Source organism: Drosophila grimshawi, unplaced genomic scaffold (genome assembly GCF_018153295.1).
Source record: "Drosophila grimshawi isolate 15287-2541.00 unplaced genomic scaffold, ASM1815329v1 contig_311, whole genome shotgun sequence".
Lineage (NCBI taxonomy): Eukaryota > Metazoa > Arthropoda > Insecta > Diptera > Drosophilidae > Drosophila > Drosophila grimshawi.
Genome location: NW_025063098.1, coordinates 28752933 through 28773183, shown reverse-complemented (window position 1 = coordinate 28773183; position 20251 = coordinate 28752933). Strand labels below are relative to the sequence as shown.

The window sequence follows — 20251 nt, the reverse complement described above, 5'->3', positions numbered from 1 at the left end:
TAGGTGGAACACGTTTTCCCTTGACACAACGCGGCAAACATATTGAAAATCGCTTAAAGCAGCCGAGTGCAGCGTCCGATTATTGTGATTATCTGCGACTATCGCGTGTTTTCCCAGCTTTTTCCATTGCTTCTTGCATTTCCCGCGGGACATTTTGCGGTTTTCCGCCGCATAGAGAGATAAGTAGTTAGTCGAAGCCATATGTGCGCATTGTTCCTGCAATTTTCTTATGTAATTTGTGATATAATTAATAGAAAAACAATATGTTCAATGCTCAATCAAGGGGGACGAAGCCAAATAGATTGCGAACATTTCTGCTCACTCCACGGAAACTATTTAATATAGTTTGCTTTAATGATTTCCCGCATGAATTGAGTTTTTGGTTTTAATACTCGCTCAACAGTCTTATATAAAAATTACTTTACGAGTTTTAAGTAACTTTTGTTTGTGGTATTTAAATGAAAACTGCAAATCGGCCGCAGACTAAAGGCCTTAGAAACATTATTAGTCATTTTATTTCGATTGAAACAAATAGCTTTTTTCTATAAATGATGTTATTTATAGCATATCAACATCGTTCACTGACCCATTTTATAAGCCACTTAATGCTTTCCAACCCATTTACTTTGGCAGCATGTTACCAAAATAAAAAAAAATATCTTTTGTAGTATTATGTAATACGATATTTTAATGGACATCTAACCATTTTACCAGTTAATTAAAATCCCTAATGCGGTTTACCTTGGCCTTTTTATATACATATGTATATCCAAAGAAAAGGGGTGGCAACGAAGGTCGCACCCTGATTTGATGGCTTTTATAACGCACAATAAAATCATTTTGCAAATTCAATTTGCCAAAAAATAATGTGAATATAAACAGCAAATGGAAATTCAAATGGAAAACTCAAGACTGAATGAAGCACATTCCAACAAGTTCTAGTCCAAGCATTTTGGGTCCTTCGTCAAGTGGAAATGCCTGCTATCAAGTGTCACACTTATGTGACCTTATGACCTTTGCAAATTCAATTTGTCGCCTTTTTATCTATAAACATTTTTCTATTAGTCTCGATGAGGGCGCATTTTTTTCTCTCTTCAATTTCTCTGGCCCAAATTTTGAAGAGTGTGCAGTGAAACTAGTCGATTGACAGATTTGGAAGGGCGCTCAAAAACTTTTGTAGATCCCATAAAAAGCAAAGAAGCAAAACTAATTTTGAGACTTGAAGCATTTACTATATTTTATTTATTTATTTATTTAATGTTAACTAAAGTCAATGGACACAAAAAATACAAAAAGTAAGGAAAATTTAAATTAAATTAAATGTGCAATAAAGTCTATAATTATATATATATTATATATATATTATATATATATATATATTAAGAAATATTTATTTTTTTTTATATTTATATTTAAAAAATTTTACTTTTTAAATATTGAACCTCAATTCCCTGATGTTAGAAAAGGCTGTGATATTTTAAATAGTCAAATACTTAATTTTAATGGTTTGAAAATATCATAAGTAAAAATCGGTAATTGAACGCATTCCTAGATTCGACCTATGCTGTAAACGAAGTGTAGGGTATTTGCTGAGCAATAGTCCCGAACACTCTCGAATAGTATGTGTGAGTAACATGCTATCACACACGCAACACACACAAATTGAATCAATCAAAATCGATTTTGCTTGCGACAAAGTCGGCACCAAATTCAATTTTGTGCAGCATAAAAATGAAATTCGAATGGAAGTTGTTAGCCAAGTTGAGACTGAGAACTGCCTGGCTGGCGTCACTTGGCAAATTTTCCTTTTGTTCCACCTGGTACACTGGTAATTATAAAAGGCGTTGAGTTGGGCAATTAAACACACGAACTTTGCCGAGGACGCTGAAAGTAATTCACGAAAAGAACGCAATGTTGCGTAATTCTGTTTCACAGTTTTGTAATTAAACGCATTTGCATAAGAATTGCCGACTGCCCCAGGCATACTTCCATGCAACTCTAATTAAAGCTAGCCCCTGAAAAAAAAAAAATATTTAAAAAAAAATAATCAAAACAACCATCCCCACGACAAAGAAAAATAAATGAACTATGGCCTCGCATATTTGTGGGCCTTCGCTGGGGCCTACAAACTTGCATTAAAGGTCATCAAACGTTGGCTGAATGCCATCGACATGACTTGTGACAATATCGTTTTGTACTCTGTGTGGCCTACAGGAAGTTTATAATGTCCGGAAGAACATTCGACGACTATATTACACAAGAAAACCAGGTGAGGCAAAGAAATTGTTATGGAGATGTTCAAGACTGATAAGGAACAAATTTGAACGAAGTGAAAGTAAGTTTACCTAAGTCATAGTCAGCGCTTGTTAGCTTTTAACTGAAGTTTCTCTCAAAGGCATTAGTTGAAATACCCTTTCCATCAACTCGAAATTTTAATTTTAACAACTTTAAATATGTAAATTGTATAACCTGGAAATTGTATTTTTAATTCAAAAAATACTCAGTACTTGCACATATTTTTCTATTGCTTTTAAACACACAAAAAAATGACCAAATTTGATATTTTAATTGGCATTACAATCTGGCTTGCCATCGAATTTTAATCATGATTAAAAGAAAGAACTTGGATTCTTTATCAGACTGTATGCTGATGCAAATTGATTTCATATTATTGCCATAAAAAGTATCTAAGTATGCTGAAAACTTCAAGATCGAACCACCTATCAGGCTAACCTGCTCTCGAGAATAGTAGATTTTTATTTAACAAATTCTACTCCCCCATAAAGATCACCACATTCGCAGCAATTACGTCTGATGAAGGTTCAGAAGGTTTTAGATTCAACAAGTTGCAGAACATGAATCCGCCTCAATAATTGTAATCAAAATGCTTTATAAAACCTGATCATAAAACTGTCACTTTATTTTACTGCAAACTGAGAAACTGAACAATCGCTAGAAAATAAAATTATCTTATGAAATCAAATTTGATTCGATTACTTTGCGCTTAGCTCGATGAACTGAGTACAGAAAATCAATGTGAAATCGTCATTTTAGATGCTTCAGCTACTCCAATCCATCCAATCCAATCCAATCTAATCGAATCCAATTCGCAATCCAATGAAGCGAATATCGAAAGCTTATCTAGATTTTAGCATATGCACTTGCCTCACTGTCCGCTTTTTCGCATGCTTAGCTAATCGTTGCATCTCTGATCAGATGCGGCAAATAAACATTGCGTAAAGAGAATTTTCCAAAATTCATATATGAGCCTAATTAAGAGCCCATTACGCAAACCCCTCTGTGTAAATAGATACGAGTATGTTGCCAAAAAAAAAAAAAAAAAAAAAAACCAAAACCGCAAGTTAAGCAATCAACCCTTAGGGTAAGGGTGTCATACAACATGTTGCTTAGGTTTGAGAGATTGGGTGGGGTTGGAAGGGAATGTTGCTGTAATGTGTGGTTTGTGCTAGCTACGCGTGTAATTTGAGACTTGAGGCAGACGCAGTGCAAACGGCAACCTGTGCCTCAATTAGCCTTCGAAAACTCATCATCGACGCTGCTGGCATGCAAACGAGTGAAAAATGTTTTGCCAAGACTAATTACAGTGCATCCCAAGTGTCAGCAACAGGCACCAATAACATCTCAGAAAAGCCGCAGCTATTTTAATGAGACGCTTCCCATCGCATTTTCACCGCTTTTCCCCATCCTTGATGAACCGACAATTAGCCGGTGCTAAAGGTAACCACTAACCGAAACTTGTTGTTGTTGACCTGGTCCAAAAGGAAAACAAAAAAAAAAGGAGGAAATTGTAAAAAAGTAAACTGAGATTGTCGAGTAAAAAATGTTTTAAAAAGAGCTACAAGCTTAATGATCAACTTACTGGCTGCTTCCTGTATCCTGTTTTTTATGGTATGGAGAATCGGGTGTCATCAATTTGAATTAATATATAGAGAATAATTATCTTCAAGACGTTGGACGATCTCAGATCTATGCACACAGCATCTTTTATGTACAAATTTATTTATTTAATTTAATTTATATATTTTTGCGCTGTAAGCAGGATGTCCAATCGGAACCATCTTCTGAATGTGTGGAGCATTTTCTGAAATTTCTAAAATAATCACGAATTTCATAATTCTTTCTTTGGAACTGTGAAAATTCGGTGTGCAGTCAGCCAAACTCAGGACAAACTGTGCTATTGAGGAGTATATAGAAAATATTGAGTTCATTATTTAAAAGACATTTGTACAGGGTATGTGCGTGTCACTATACCTACACTTTACCGATTCATCTCGTTTCTTTCTTCCATAGTAAGTGACCTCTTAATTTGGTTATGAGCTGGCACAAAAAGTTCATAATTACATTCCTGTTGATTAGGCGTCCTTGTCTCGAACTGATGTTGATGCTGCTGCTGCTGCTGCTGCTGCTGCTGCTGCTGCTGCAGTCGTCGTTGCTCAGCACGCGTCGCGTAATTAATTAAGTTTTTGGGAAAGCCAAATTTGAAGGACACACGAATTTAAAGGACACTTGGCTAAAGCGCCATTTTGAAAATTGCATTGCCAGCATGCGCAGGAAACAGGCATTAAAATTGTATGAAAAATAAAAAACCACAACAACAACAACAAAAAAAGAATCCTTTTGGTTCTTAAAATGTCTACACAATGTTGGCAGCCAGCAGCAGATGAAGGCAAATACAAAAGAAGAGCAGTCGACAACAGTCGACAGGACAACAAAAGGCACATCCTGTTGCTGCTCCCCTTTTCTATTTTTGTTTTTTCTGTGTGTGTGTGTTTTTTTTTTGGGGCGTCTCTGTGCGGAAGCGGCTGAAAACTCCAATGCATTGCATTAAAATTCTTCATTTGCAATTCAATGACATTCCATTCATGCTGTGGGAGTGTGTGTGTGTGTGTGTGTGTGTGTGTGACGAAAATGCTTTTGCTGTAAAGAGGGCGTGGCATTTGCCGCACACAATATTTCATCCAATCAGCGTTAGCGGCGCAACAGTTGCCAGCCGCTGCTGGCGCCCTCTGGCGACCGACAAAGGCCAAAAAACCCGCATTTCTTTCAAGCTTTTTGCATAGCTGTAGGGCGTGGCAGCGCATGCGCCCCGTTATCAGGGGAGTGGGCGGTTTTCGGTGTTAACACAGTGTCCCGCTATTCGGTGGCGAGCGAATCCCAAGCTGGCTTGCGAGGATTCCACAGCACAGTGTGCGAGAGAGAGTGCCTCGTAGTCGTCTGTTGATGCCACATGCCAATGTCTGATGCCTCCTCTGGCTGGGCTGAGTTGAGGGTGGCTGGCACTCTCTCTCTCTCTCTCTCAAATCCTTCATGCTACATGCTGCATGCACCATCAGTCTCAGTCTCAGGCTCAGTCTCTGTCAGTCAGTGGTGGTTTGGGTGGGTTCGGGTGGCTCGCATTGCCTGGCTTTCATTGGCTTCGCATTCAAACCCAATTTAATGCTGGCATTGCATTGCGACAGGTGACCCAAACTATCTGGGTCCCAAGTCCTCGCTGGCCGAACTTCAGTTCAGTTCAGTTTGGCGCGGTTAACGTGAAAGTTGCGTGCAACGGTAAATGTGAAAATCCAGGTGCGCGTTTCTCAGGTGAAAACATTTCTTACAGGCAAAGTAATTGAATTTAAATACCATTAATTAAATGTGATAACAACCAAAAAGAAAATAGAATACAATTTTTAAATTAAATAATTTAAATACAACCTTGCGAATCAGTGCTGAACTAAGAGTTTAAAATTCATCCATAATAATAATCCGTAATTTAATATTAATCCATAAACTGATTTCATATTTAATAATACACTTAAATAATTTTACACTAACTAATAAAATGTGATTCTGTTTATTTAGTTTCTGAGTGTTTCGAACGGAAAAATATTCGCAAAGTTTTGTAAAGATAAAAACAAAAAAAATATCTGTATTTGAATTACAAAAAAAAAAAATAAAGAAAATTCAATTTTTAAACAAATTTTTTGCAAGCAATTGTTTTAAAAATGGTGTTTGTTGTTATAAAAATCGATTGCGATATACATTTTCAAAAATGTGTCCAAATGGAGTATCCCAAAAGTCCAAAATTATTTCGCGTATTCTTCAATTATATTTGAAACACTTCCAATTTTGGAAAAACCTTGTTGCATAACTTTCTTCACAACAATGAAAGAATTGTTCTTGGTTTCTTATATTATTTATTTATATTGTCTAACCAATATAAATAGTTTAAATATTTTATTATAGAAGAATTAGATATTGGCGGATGTTGATCGAAACTGTATCAGAATACAGATTTGAAAGATTTACCAAAGTTTACTGTTTTCAGTTATAGGCAGCAATTTTAAGATTGAGATGCAAATATGTCTTTGAAATATTTAAAAATCTTGCAGACTTAATTAAACTCACAAAAATGTTTCTAAATAGATTATTCAATTCTTGCATTGATTCAGAACAATAATTAATAATTAATTTCACAATCGGAGACTAATTCAAATTTGTATTTTGCCTAAACTTGCAGTAAAAAAGATCCTTTGAATAAGTGCAAGAAAGATATATATATATATATATATATATATATATAAAGAATCGTACGGAGATCACCAAAGATAAGGATATTTTGCGAGCGTAAATATGTTGAACATGAACCACATGAACCAACTGAGTCAGGCCGCCCTTCAGCCACACCCCCAAATGCATTACGCCGAGTGCCGCCCATTACCAGCAATCAACGAGACATTTGCGCAATTTAGCCAGCAACGTTCGGCAATTTCGCTGCTTTCGCCACTGGATCTGTCCTTGCGGGCGGCAGCGAATATTGTGGTGCCAATAACGCCACCATCGACGCCGTCGCCGCCACGGAAGCGTCAAAGATTAATGTCCGAGGAGAATTATCTGTGGAGGCCGCATATACCGCTGCCAACACTGGTGATGCAACCACCACCGGGAGTCGCTGTCGCAAACTATTTTCCTCATCAACAACATCAGGCACATCAACAGGCTCAACTGGGGGGCAACTGTTACGGCTTACGTGGCTTTGATGGTGGGGCAGCTGGCAGCTATGATAAAAGTCATTTTCACAGCGTAAAAAGCAACTTGCCACAAATTCCGGCAAGTCAATCGAGCGGCATACACGTGGAGGATGAGACAATTGTGTTGACCGAGGACGAGGATGAAACAGTTGTCAGTTCCCATGACTACAATGAGTATGCGACGGACACAGACAACGAGGACGACAGCGCAATACAAGTCAACGATGATGATGAAGAGCAATCAGCAGACCATCCTGATGAGCCTCAGCGGCATCAGGATGATGATGAGGAAGAGGTCTTTGTCGATATCCTTGGCAACGATGATGATGAGCAGCAGCTGCAGCAGCCACAACTGCTGCTGGATGTTAAAGCACTCAAGCGCAACGAGTTGATCTATGACGATGAGGAGCTGCATCATCAGGCAATCGATGGTCTTGCAAAGCTCTTCGAACGTGACTTTGGCCAGTCGTCGAAGGAGGCACTCGAACTTGAGGCGGAGGCACAAGCAGCCGCCGACGAACAAGCTCACACGGAGAAGGTTTATACGGACTTAAGCAGCAGCTGCCCAACCAATATCCAAGCATCTCCTGAGGCACACCGCGAACACTCACCTCCGCTCCAGCGGAAACCGAAGACGGAAAGGAGACGGACCAAGTTGCGGAAACACGCGGCCATCGATGAGGAGACAATTAGTCCCGTCTCCGGCACCATTATCCGCAAACTGCGCGACGATGAGGAGTTGGTGGTGCGCAAAGGTGACATTGATCCGGCTTTCAACGTGGTCGAAATCACCGAGGAGGCCAAGGCCATATTGGCCAGCATCGACAATAAGATTGGCGCCTATCTCTGTCAGCTGTGTCGCACCGTCTACGACGATGCCTTCATGCTCGCCCAGCACCGTTGTCCACGCATCGTTCACATCGAATACAAGTGCTCCGAGTGCGAAAAGGTAACGCCAACTTCTACATTTAATATCATCATTATTATCTTAGATAGCCCGAGACGAATTCCGAATTATTAAAGATTCCTTCAAAAAAGTTAAAGCGTGCAAGGAATCTACATTTACAACATTTACTCAATTCAAAATTGAAATAAATTGACTGATAAACTATTATACCCCATAATCTATGAGCTCATTCCTCAGAACAAATATAAACCTAGTTTTAAAATTCACCGATTGAAATTCCTTTAAATCTACTAAATGTACTGCTTAAAATGTTTTTAAAATAGATCCAACTGCTTTTCGTGTTTATTTAGAAAACTATATTCCATACATCAGTTTAGCTCAGTTAAATGCAAAACATTTGATTCAGTTGTGCACATTTCAAGATCTAGACTGAGTTCTGAGCAGTAGTTGTATCTGAGCGCATTTCTATTTTGCAGGTCTTCAACTGTCCGGCAAATCTGGCCTCGCACCGACGCTGGCACAAACCCAAGTCGGAGATGCAGTCCAGCAAGAAGCGGCCGAGCAGCTCCAGTGAAACCAGCGACGGCGCCAACACCGACAGAGAGATCAACAGCAAAGCAGCTGGCGAAGATGCCAACGATGGCATTTATGCCTGTCAGCAATGCGGCAAATCCTTCCGACGGTAGGCATAATCATAGAAATAGAAATAAATACAAAAAAGACTTTCATTTGAAGAAAGTCGATTTTACACTCGATAAAACCAAGCAGCATCAAAGGCAAAACCTTCTTGGAATTCTTTTACAGCTACGCATACCTTAAGAAACATCAGGCCTCCCATCAAATGCTGGAGAATCTCAAGAATATGGACTTTTTCAATCCACAACAGCAGCAACATCAACAACACCAACACCAACAACAGCAACATCATCAGCAGCAGCAACATCATCAGCAGCAGCAGCAGCAACAATCGCAGGTGGCACCACAGCCAGCTGCAACAGGAGGAGCCTATGTGCTGCCACGCCCACCACCTCATTGCACCCTGTATCCAACGGCAGTGGCCAAAAATTATGTGGCACCTCAGCGCTTCGCAGGCTTCCCCTTTCAGCATTTCGATCAGCGTCGCTTTTACTCCCTGGGCGAACTTTATCTATCACAGCAACTGGAACGTTCCTCGGCCTTTCAATATGTGCATGCGAACCATTTGCGGCAGCTATCGAATGTGGCACACAATATGTTGCCACCGATGCCGGTCAAATGACCCACTTCGAATGTGCTGCGTCCAGTGCCGCGTATTGCATCCACAGCGACAGCCACAGCCACAGCCACATCCTCAACAGCCTCTGCAGCCTCAGCAGCATCCTCGACGGTGACCGGGCAACAGGACACAGCTCCAAGCTTCAATTGGATGCTGCCGGTCTCAACTGTGGCAACCACAACGCAGTGTGCGGCGACGAGCAGCGGGGGCAGTGTTGTTGTCTAATTGCAATTCACATTAATAGTAATCAATAAAAAATTGTACTAGTTCAAGTTTAACATAATCATTAAAATATGATCAACGATTTCTTTCACTCAATCGATGGGGAAAGGCTGGGTATGTTTAGTTAATATGCCTTAAAAATGCAGCATATTCAATATAAATTTATTATTTTCCTGATCGACATCAGCAGCGAAGTCTATATAATATATATATATATATATATATATATATCTGTTCTTAGGCAAACTGTTCTTCAGGCTTCTTCTTTTTTTTGCTTCGATATGCAAACAGAACTTAAGATAATCAGCGAGACAATCATATATATCTCAACAATCGGTCCAAAACTCATCGAATCAAACTCATTAGTTCTTTAATAATTCTTCTTCGACAACATCAGGCTGCAATATCAAATAGCTTTCATAAGCAAAATCGATGGCATTTTTCTTTTGCTAATTTATACTGAAGGTTGACTCAGGTTGACTCCAATCTTCGACTAGACTGACATTATTCTATGAAATAAGTTAGCAGTGCTTAGCAGAATAATAAAACCTCATATTTTACTAGAAATTCACACAGCACTTCGTAAAAATAAAACAAAATCATAGTTTCAAATGAAAAACATTTTTAGAACTCATCGTTCATCAAAGACTTCAGATTTAAGAGACATAAACAGATTGTCATCGATAAATATAGTATTATACATTATACATTTGCAGTTAATTAATATCAATTTCTACACACTTTTTTTATAGTAGGTGTTCAAAATCAGAGCTAAGAAATTCCATCAGAAACTTATCTAGTTTCTCAATGCAATCGAGTTTTATCAGTTGAATATTGTAATCAGATTGTGTAGAAGTAGATGAGAAGTGAGAAATGATCTATTCCCCTAGATTTCTTATCTTAAAACAATAAAATAGAAAAACTGCTGCTTAAAGTTGCAGTTGTCTTCCAAATACATCCATTCCCAGGGCATAGGAAAGAGCATGTGCCAAGTAGGTTTCCTCGTGTACACTGTAGAACAGTGAGGATTTGGGTCCTGCATGTAGAAAAATCATTTAATATAGTTCAATTAGATATTTGGCGACTTCCACTCACCCGTCGCAAATAGCAGACTCTCCGAGGGCATCTGTTGCATTCGGCGCTGCAAATGGGATCCTTGCTCATCGAAAGCCTCCTGCAAAGTGCTTACAATCTGCGTTTCAGCTGAGCTGAGATTGTTGGCATTGGTTAAGAGCACCAAGGTCAATGTATCCTTCGGCCCGAGCAGATTGGCCAGGGTTGCATTGAGCAACTGCAGCTCTTTCACTCTGGCTTCCCCCTGCTGCTGCACGTAGTGCTCCACAATCAGCAGATGACCCACAACTGGTCGTCGGAGCACCTGCAGCGTCTTATCGACCATTATGGCCAGTGATGGCGCCTGGGAATTCCTACTCAGATCTCCATTGGCTAGAACGCCCAGCAAGTAATCCAAGCTGTTGCCATTTACCGTGCTGAGCTGCTCTTCCCGCTGCACTAGCTCAAAATGCTTGCTCGGCTTAAGTTTCAATTTGTGTTGCAGCCAATCGCGCAGTAAATTGCGTCCACTTCTGGCACGGCACAGCAGCTCATCCAGGGGATCATAAGGAAATGTGGACACATTGGCACTCAGCAGCTGCCTGCCACCGCCGATGAGCACATTGAGATTTTGTCCAGTCTCGCCAGAGATCAATTGCTGGGCGACATCTTCGCAGCCCGACTCAATGGCATCCACTGGCACGAGTCCATCGCATTCCCAGCTGGTCTGTGCCACATTCGCATACAGTGCAGCTGCTGTGGCGCCAGTTATCCTTTGGTTTGTCACAAACCCTGTCCGCCTGCCCGCCAGCTGTGCCAGACGCAGCACACTCAGCAGCTGTCCAGCATGGGACGCATTGTGGCCACAACTGCTGTCCAGCTTGGGTGCTGCCTTAAGCGGCACACCTGTCCAGATGGCCTGAAAATCGAGTAGTTGTCAATATATAAATGTTTAATTGATTTTATTAATATTTTTATATAATAATTCCGACCTTAATAACGTTTGCCGCATTGCAGGGCGAGCTGTGGCTGCAGCTGTTCTTGATCCTTGCCACATGCGGAAACCGATCCCAGACAAAGTTCGAGGGTTGTGAGCTGGAGAAGCGTGCGTTGGCCAAAGCTGGAGCATCGATGCCATTGATGACCAAGATCTGAATATTTCTAGGCTGGCTTTCTGATGTACGCATCGCCATTGCATCCTTCAGCTCCTCAATGCCCTTGTCGTACCAGAGTTTCTGCTGCGCTGAAACTGCATCCTTCCAATAGTCGACATCGCCCAGATTGGCCACCTCATTGCTGACCTCGTAGCGAATCGTGAGTCCAACACAAATTAGCGTTATCAGCAGGGATAACAGGACCGAAGCAGCAATTATAAATAATTGGCTGGATTTTAAACGCAGCTGAAAACAAAAGCGTTTTATCCACTGTGACTGGGCCATGATTGAATGAATCAGGGACTCTGAACTAATAGCAACTATCCCCATTTGGGTACTTTATCTTTATCTATCTGCCACAGATAGCACTTGTGTCGAAACTGTTTGAAGTTGTTATTGCCACAATTGTGTTTTAGTGCGATTGCATTAAGTGTTGTAATTAGAAGTGCCATGAATTATTCACGCATTAATTGTCATATAAACAAATACGCCATACACTAACAGAAATTGCTTGTTGATGCAATGATATTTTCTTTAGCTGGAAATGGGAACGACAACAGAGCTCGGCTATGAAATACCATAAAACAAAGATATTTCCAATCAGTACATATATATATCTATAAGATATGTCTTTAATATCTTTGATTTATCGATTTGTATCGATACTCACGAAGCGTTTAAATTTATCGATAACCTGTTGTGAATTGGTTCGCCGAGAACTCAGAACGTTGCTGTATTCATGCATCATCATCGAAATCAGCTTGTTAGTTGATGCTATATAAAAATATACAAATAGAAAAAGAGCTAGATTTGTAATAAGATCTGTAAGATATATTAATCTGATGCTACAAACTGACAGAGTACACAGAGTAAAGTAGACAGATGCACCGATTATTGATGCTGTTAAGAAATATATGTCAGGCTTGGAAAGTTGCACAGATTTGTGAATCAGCAATTTGCTAGGTTATATTTGAAGTGATCTCGTCGCAATTTGGCTCAGTGTGCGTTAAGTAAACAACATTGAAATGGTTTTAATTGCAGTTGTATCAGTTGTATCAGTTGGCAAGTGAGGGTCAGCGACATCTCTGTTTTAGCAATTAAATATTGCACACATTCTGTGCGATAATTTATGAGAGGTCGCAACTGTTTAATTGAGTGGGCGTGGCCAGAAACACTCACTGCCACTGTTAAACTCAAAACCCCACAACACAACCAACCACAAACATTCGAATTGTCATTTGAATATGACGACAAACCACTGCCCAACTATTCACATATGAATTTTCAATTAAATGCATCGAGCCAAGTTTTGTTTCATTTGTAGTTATGCGAAATTGTTGTAGCAATTACCAGTTGTTAACCTGCTGTCACGCCCCACGGCCCCTTCTCCCTCTCTATCACTCTCTCTCTCTCTCTCTCTGTCACTCCCATCTACACATAGAGAAAACAGTCGCACGAAATATTCACAATTCCAGCAAACCATTCCTGATATAAGAAGAACTTAATCTAAAGAATCATACGAGAAAATTAGAGACCAAGCCAAAAGAAATGCTTAAGCCAAGTTACTAAGCAATACTTAAGTTAAATTAATACAAAAATAAATAAAAATATTCTTAATTTCAATTACCAGACGTATCAAACTTAACACATAATTCTATATTCTTGGATTAAGTTTGTCAATTTTATTGTCAATTTAATCTAACAATATTGTCTGAAAATTCTCTCTGTGTAGTTGCTAGCCATCATTTCGACGCTTTGAAGTCAGTTTGCATTGACATGTGGTCAGTTTTCCCCGAGCAAAGCTGTCACAATTTCCATGAGTTGACGGTTCACGTTTTGATTATCAATTTGCCCAGTTCAGTTGTCTATTTATGCATTTGTCCATTTATCTGCTCCTGACACTGACAGTTTTGCCTAAACAAACAGGAAATGTCCTTTCCGAATAAATTATGTGCTCATGCCAATTTTTCAATCATGCTGCGAATTTTGTGTCCTTACGCATGGTGCGTGTGTCCATTGAAAAAGCGCAAGGAATGGGAAAATTTAGCCATGCGTAACGAAAGCTGCAACGCCCCAAACAAATGGTTGGTGTATTGACTAAGTGTGTGCGCCAGCTTTTCGTCGCACGCAGCGCCATCTATCGGCGTTAGATTGCATAAGCATTCAACAGGCGACGACGAGCTTCAATTGAAATCGTGTGTCGGGCTGTATCTATGATTCTATATACATATGCATACTATACGCAATGTATGCAGCTTATATATAGTATATGTACACATGTATACACACTTTTGCCTTGACTCTGCAGGGGCTGCAGAGCGAGAGAGAGAGAGAGAGAGGGAGAAGAGCGCAACTCAGTGGATACAAATCAATTCGTTGCATTTTTGACAACAGCCTGGAAGAGTAATCAATACTTGTGGTATATGTTTGTAATTAATATAGATTCATATATAATATATGGGACAACAAAAATACGAAAGTGGAATCTAAACGGCAATCTGATAATCTTGATTCATTGATTTCTATCTCAAACTAAGATTTGCAATCTCAAATGAAAATGAAATAATGAAGAAAATAATCTAAAAATATATTCTTGATTTAATATTAATTGAAAATGAAAAGAATACGTATATATTCTGAACGAACGATAAAACCATTCTAACTTGAACTTTCTCAAGTTGAGAGACTAAAGACTAAACTCTATTAAAATGTTATCTATATAAGCAGTCGCTTATACAAGAAACCATCTTTTCATCAATATATATATATCTGTGACATATATATATACATATTCCCACAGTTTCAACAAGATAGCTTAAAAAATTATTAAGAAATGTTTACTTCATATACTTGAGATCGGAGGTGAAATCCTTATGCGCAAATCAAGAAACCCTGCAACACTTTTGGTAATATTCCGTAACCCATAATTAGAGATTGACACAGATAAATATGTATGTATCTATGTATCTATAGATACTTGTTAGATGCATGCATGCAATTAGTGTCGAATTGGTTATCAAATTGCATATAGGCGATGGGCAAAATAAATACATATCTGGAGAGCCATTTGACCGCTGACCGACCCCAAACTAATTGAAGGACCTGCCAGCCAGAGCTGCAGGTCCTTGCAGGTCGTCGCTGCTCTGCTACTTCTGCAGCTTGCAACAGCTGGCGACGCCCACACAACGTTCAACGCTGTGAAATGCCAAAGCGTGGGCGGCCTTGCTGAGCCACGTGTGCCTCCCCGCACAGAGCGAGATAGCCAACAAAGAGCGAGAGAGAGAGAGAGAGAGGGAGAGGGAGAGTGTGTGTGAGAGAGTGGGAATGAGAGTGAGAGTGAGAGCTAGGAGTATGTGCCTAATGCAATATTGGGCGGCTCCCAACTCTGTTCTCTTTCAGCCTGGTGGCCTTGTCCTCCAAAGCAAACTGGCTGCGAATTTCCATCCCATCATCGTCAGATGTTTGCATTTCTGCATTTTGTTTGCCCAACTCTTCTTACATTCCCATATGGCGCATGGCTGATGGCTCTTAATATTTTCTTGTTTCATCATTGTTGCAATAAAAATAAAATTGGTATTTAGCTTAAAACTGATATATGAACTCAAACTTGACAAAAATTGGCAGATTTCAAATTAAATTCCATGTGATTTGAAAAACGTAATCACCCCTTAACGACCCCCATTAGGAGCCACTGTATTGCGTTACGTACTTGACTGATTCAATTTGTAGTTATTGCTTTTATCTCTCGGCGATTACGAATAGGTCGCCATAAATGCAAAAAAAAAAAAAAGAAAAAAATAAAATGCATAGTAATAAAAGGAAATATATATAACAATAATAATGACAATTTAATCATTATAATAAGTAGTTAACACACATACACACACACACATACTGTCATTCGTGTACATATATATTTGACAGCGACTGTAATTTGCATGGCTGATTGCATTTGAGAGCAGCTCCGTATGGGAAATTCATGTCGTGTTAATGAAATGCTATAAACGCATTCAAATTCAGACTTGTTTCCATTACATATATATTTATGCGGGCGATTAGATTAGATAACATTTAAAAATGATTAGATAAGCGCTGCATGCAACTCGAATACGCTAAGGTGAACGAATTTCAAATGTTTGCGCAGAAAGCAAAATGAATTTCTTACTATTTGAATTGTAATCAAATCAATTGTTGATTATTTCATATTAGCGGGCGTTCACTGTACAGCAAACAGTTTGGCACGTGCTACAAATTATAGTGAAAGATCAAAAAAGAAAAGAAAAAGAAATAAAACCGTATTATTTCCAAGTAGTGCCAAGGAAGCGGAAAGTTATTGATTATAACTGCATCTGTATAAGTATAATTTAAGAATGGTTGTGTGAGTGTGTGTGTGTGTGTGTGTGCACATGCACAAGCATTTACTGAAAGAAATAGTTTGCTCATCCATGTATGTGCCTGCATCTGGGCGTCTTTATGGCAAAGCAAATACAGTTGACAACTGACGACAGCAGCTCACCAATACATGTACATACGCCTGTGTGTGTGTGTGTGTTCTTCTTATACTAATGCATTTTGATACTGGCCTTGAACGTGAGTTGCATTTGTGCGCAAAAAAAAAATGTATGTGAGAGAGCATCTGGGCAGCAGAGTGCGAGCGAGAAAAAGAGCGTTAGGCATCGCAAGATATTTTTGCCATAACGAAAAGCTTCTAGAACATTCAAACACATGCACACACACAACATGCAGGGCTGCAGCTTGATTTGCTTGCATTTTACACTCTCTTTCTCTCGCTCTCTCTCTGGGTCGAGAGAGAGCGCCCGACAAGCGCCCGTTGGTTTGTCCAACTAAAATTTCAAAGCAGTCTCAAGGTTATCACACACACACACACACACCCACACACACATAATATATGCCTGCGCACGGGAAGCAAAGTAAACGTTTTTTTTTTTGAGAAAATCCAACGTTTTTCCCCCATTTTGATTTTTGTCTCACTAGTCAAAAGTTTGAGAACGAATCCAGTCTAGAAGCCCACTGAACGATGGGTGTGTTATTATATACATACATATGTACATAGGCATATACATATATAAATGCATATACATAAGCTCTCTTTCTTTCTCTCTCTCTCTCTCTCTCTCTCTCTCTCTCCCCCCCCCCCCCCCCCCCCCGCTCTATCTCTATTTGCTATGCGCTCTCCATTAGCAGTTTCGTTTATTTTTCAGCTTAAAAGCTTTAAAACTTTCCAATTGCATTACCTAGCGATCTGTGCTGCTGTAATAACGGCATTTGTGTGCTTCTACGTATGTATGTTCATTTGTGTGTGTGTGTGTGTGTGCGTACTTTTTTCGTGCGCTTTTTTTACTCTATTTCAGAATGTTGAAAAATATGCACGGATTCAATTTTTATCGCTGCTTTGCTTACGTTCGCATCTTTATTTTTATGCATTACGGGCACGTAATCGCTAAGGTGCTTTAAGACCAGATTAATATGTTATTAAATTGAGCGCATTTAAAGCCATTTTATTACTTTTTACTTGTGTGTGTGTGTGTCTGTCTGTATATATGCCTGAATATTGGTTCGTCTTAGTATCTTTCCAGCGGCTACACTGGGAATATAAGTGTTTACTAAAAGCAAAAATGATTATTTTCGTTTCGAACTCTCAAATTACTTTATTTTAAGAACTCTATTTTTTTAAATCTATTTTTGGTATTGCGACAGATTTGAACGTGCCGAAAAATTAAAATAATAATAATAATTAAAAGCAAGCCAGCTTTAATCTAAGCCTAACTTACAAAACTTACAGCACAAATTGCATCTTTGCTGACATTGCCACTGACGCAAGGGGCAAAAGTAACGGCAACTACAGTACCCGAGGTAATTAAGCCAGTGGTGTGCGGTGGTAAAGGCAAAAATAAACTGTTACTGTTTTATGCATACACACACACATACACATACACATACCAACACACACACGCACGCACGAAATGCCAAAGTTGAGTTGAGATACGCAAGTAAAATCAACACACCAAAATTTTGTCAACTGCAACTGAAATCGAAATGAATATTTATTGTAGTCTTCTTATCCAGAGCTGAGCATCATGCACACGCACACACGCACACGCATATACATAAATGAATATGTATACATGTATACATGCAATATGTTTGCTGTTGCATAAAATGCGAGCCCCAATAACAGCACACCACCCACCCACCCCTGCTCTCGTCACTAGCAAACATGAAAGCGAAATTTCTGGCACATATTTCAAATGTCAACTGCAGACAACAAGTCACTCTCGCCGCAATAAGAGAACACGATGATTCATCAAAAGCGAGAGAGAGCAATAGAGTGGAAGAGAGTAAAAATCCAAGAGAGAGCGGCAAGTTTGATAGTCATATAAGGCACAAATACAAGCACAACAGACAGCAAACAGCAAACCCAACTGAACGCCCACAGCTGCAGCTGCAGTGCTGTTTGTGTATTTTTGTACTCTCGGACTCGCACTCTCACTCTCTGACTTTTTGGTGCGCTGCTTTCAGCACTTTTCGTTCAATTCGCCTCTGCCGCCTTCGCCGTTATTTCATTTCCCTCAAAAAATACATGCTGCCTGTGCCTGCACACAGTCCTTGTAGCTGTGTTTTTTGTATTTCTCTTTCTCTTTTTGTGTTTTTTTTTTTATTCAAGTTCACTGTCAAGGTCACCTACTCTTGACATGCGCTGCCACCACAAAGAGCAGAAGGCAGAAGGGCGGATTTGCAGCAGCTCTTTGCCACAGTGCTCGCAAACTGTATGCAGCCCCTCGATCTCCTCAAAACCTCAAACCCTTTGCGTTAGTATTTCATCACGTTCGCTGCTATTCCATTGCTCTCAGCGAATACACAACTTATAATTGTTCGATATACAACTTATATATTCCGTTGTGTCTGTATGTATAAATGCTCTCTCTCCTTTTCTTCGCTGAGCCAAGATTTTTTTAGCTTTGTTTGTATACGAACAAACAGAACAAAAACAAATGCAAAATTATTTATGCCAATTTAGTTTTGTAAACAAATATTTTTGGCTAATTTTTTGCATACCTATTAGATGAACAATTGTGTGCTTACCCGGAATAATACGCTCTTACGTATACATCATTTTACATGACTGTAAACATAATTTCCACATAAACACTGAGTTCCTGTTGGAAACTCAGAAATTGACAGCTTGCCAGTGGTTCACTGTGGGTCACAGTGACTCAAAGCCAGCAACGCACACGTGTCACATGTGCCGCAAATGTAACCAACGCAATCAGCTGTTACTGTACTATTTGCAGTAGAGGCGTATACGTAATGCTTCAGTTACCCAGCAGGAATTGGGCATTTAATAAAATAATCAAATTCTATTTATATGTTTATACATTTTTGAGCATTCTCTTTTCGAAGAGTTTTAGCGCAAAAAGATTTTTACTTTCGTAATTAATATCAAAAACTACTGCTTACGAAACGCGTAGTGTATAAAAAGTAGGCGTTTGACACCCTGTAGGAAATGCGAAACTAGAAAATTTCATTTCATCTAATTTACATATTTTCATAGAACGTTTAAGTAAAAAAAATCTTGGAACAAACAAATGATTTAGCGGGGGAAAAATGAAAGAATTAAAAGAGAAGTACGCAGTTTTGGGCTTATAAAAAAGTTGTATATTTGTAAGATTATTGTATTTACAGTATTTAAAAGAATATCGCTGTAATACTACTGACAAAGCACAAAGCTTAAGTACAAATATATAAATATCAGAGCGGTGTGAAGTGATTTTGTCAGATTTGCTATTTTTATTCTTTAAATCCATTGAAAATGTGAGTATATTTGAAATATGAGGCGGATTAAATACTTAGCTAAATATAATTGCATAAGCAGCGTTAGATGTGTTTAGAAGATGCATGAGAATTGCAACTGGGCTGTTCAAGTGAACATCTGCTGCTGTTGTTGCTCTGTTAAGCAGTAGCTCTATATATGGACTACATGCACGAGCGTGCATGTATGTATGTATGTGTGTGTGTGCTTGCAGGTATATAAATACATACATAGGTTTGTGTAGTTATACCCTTTGTCCGACTGCGGTGCGCATGACATAAGAAAATGGCTGGCGAACTTATGAAAGCGAAGGCATTCAATATCATCTGTTGCACATACATGGCAGCAAAGGCACAGGCACAGGCACAGGCACTGCTACACACACACACACAAACACATACACTGGTGGTACAGGCATCTATAGATACACACACACACACAGAGATACAGATACAGATGCAGTTTCAGTTTGTCGATGCAATCGTTGCAGTTGTAGCATTTAATTAAATTAAACAATTAAACAAATATGCCAGCGAACGTAAGGCACTCAAAAAAAAACACAAACAAACGCAGACATATATATAAATATACATATATACAGATATACGCTAACGACCCCAAACAAATTCAATTAAGTTATTTAAAAGGAGGCAAAGGGCAAAGCAGCTGGCAAAAATTGCAACACACGCACATTTATCACTGGAAATCACACACACACACACACACACATACACCTACACAACTAACTGAATTTACACACTATTTACATAAATACATTTATACATTTATACAGTG

The 20251-nt window shown here is 39.1% G+C and overlaps 2 protein-coding genes across 2 annotated transcripts; one reads left to right on the top strand and one right to left on the bottom strand.

Moving 5' to 3' along the window:
* The first annotated feature begins 6666 nt into the window (after positions 1-6666).
* LOC6569604 (lateral signaling target protein 2 homolog) lies at positions 6667-9479 on the top strand. The gene is made up of 3 exons (XM_001995948.2): positions 6667-7983; positions 8418-8623; positions 8746-9479. The coding sequence occupies exons 1-3, from the start codon at positions 6697-6699 to the stop codon at positions 9197-9199; spliced, it is 1947 nt and encodes a 648-aa protein (XP_001995984.3). The 5' UTR covers positions 6667-6696; the 3' UTR covers positions 9200-9479.
* Positions 9480-10102: 623 nt separating this feature from the next.
* On the bottom strand, positions 10103-17525 carry LOC6569611 (alkaline phosphatase). The gene is made up of 5 exons (XM_043214935.1): positions 17427-17525; positions 12296-12399; positions 11464-11871; positions 10514-11390; positions 10103-10454 (listed from the first exon to the last, which is right to left on the bottom strand). The coding sequence occupies exons 2-5, from the start codon at positions 12374-12376 to the stop codon at positions 10348-10350; spliced, it is 1473 nt and encodes a 490-aa protein (XP_043070870.1). The 5' UTR covers positions 12377-12399; positions 17427-17525; the 3' UTR covers positions 10103-10347.
* Between the last annotated feature and the right edge of the window lie 2726 nt (positions 17526-20251).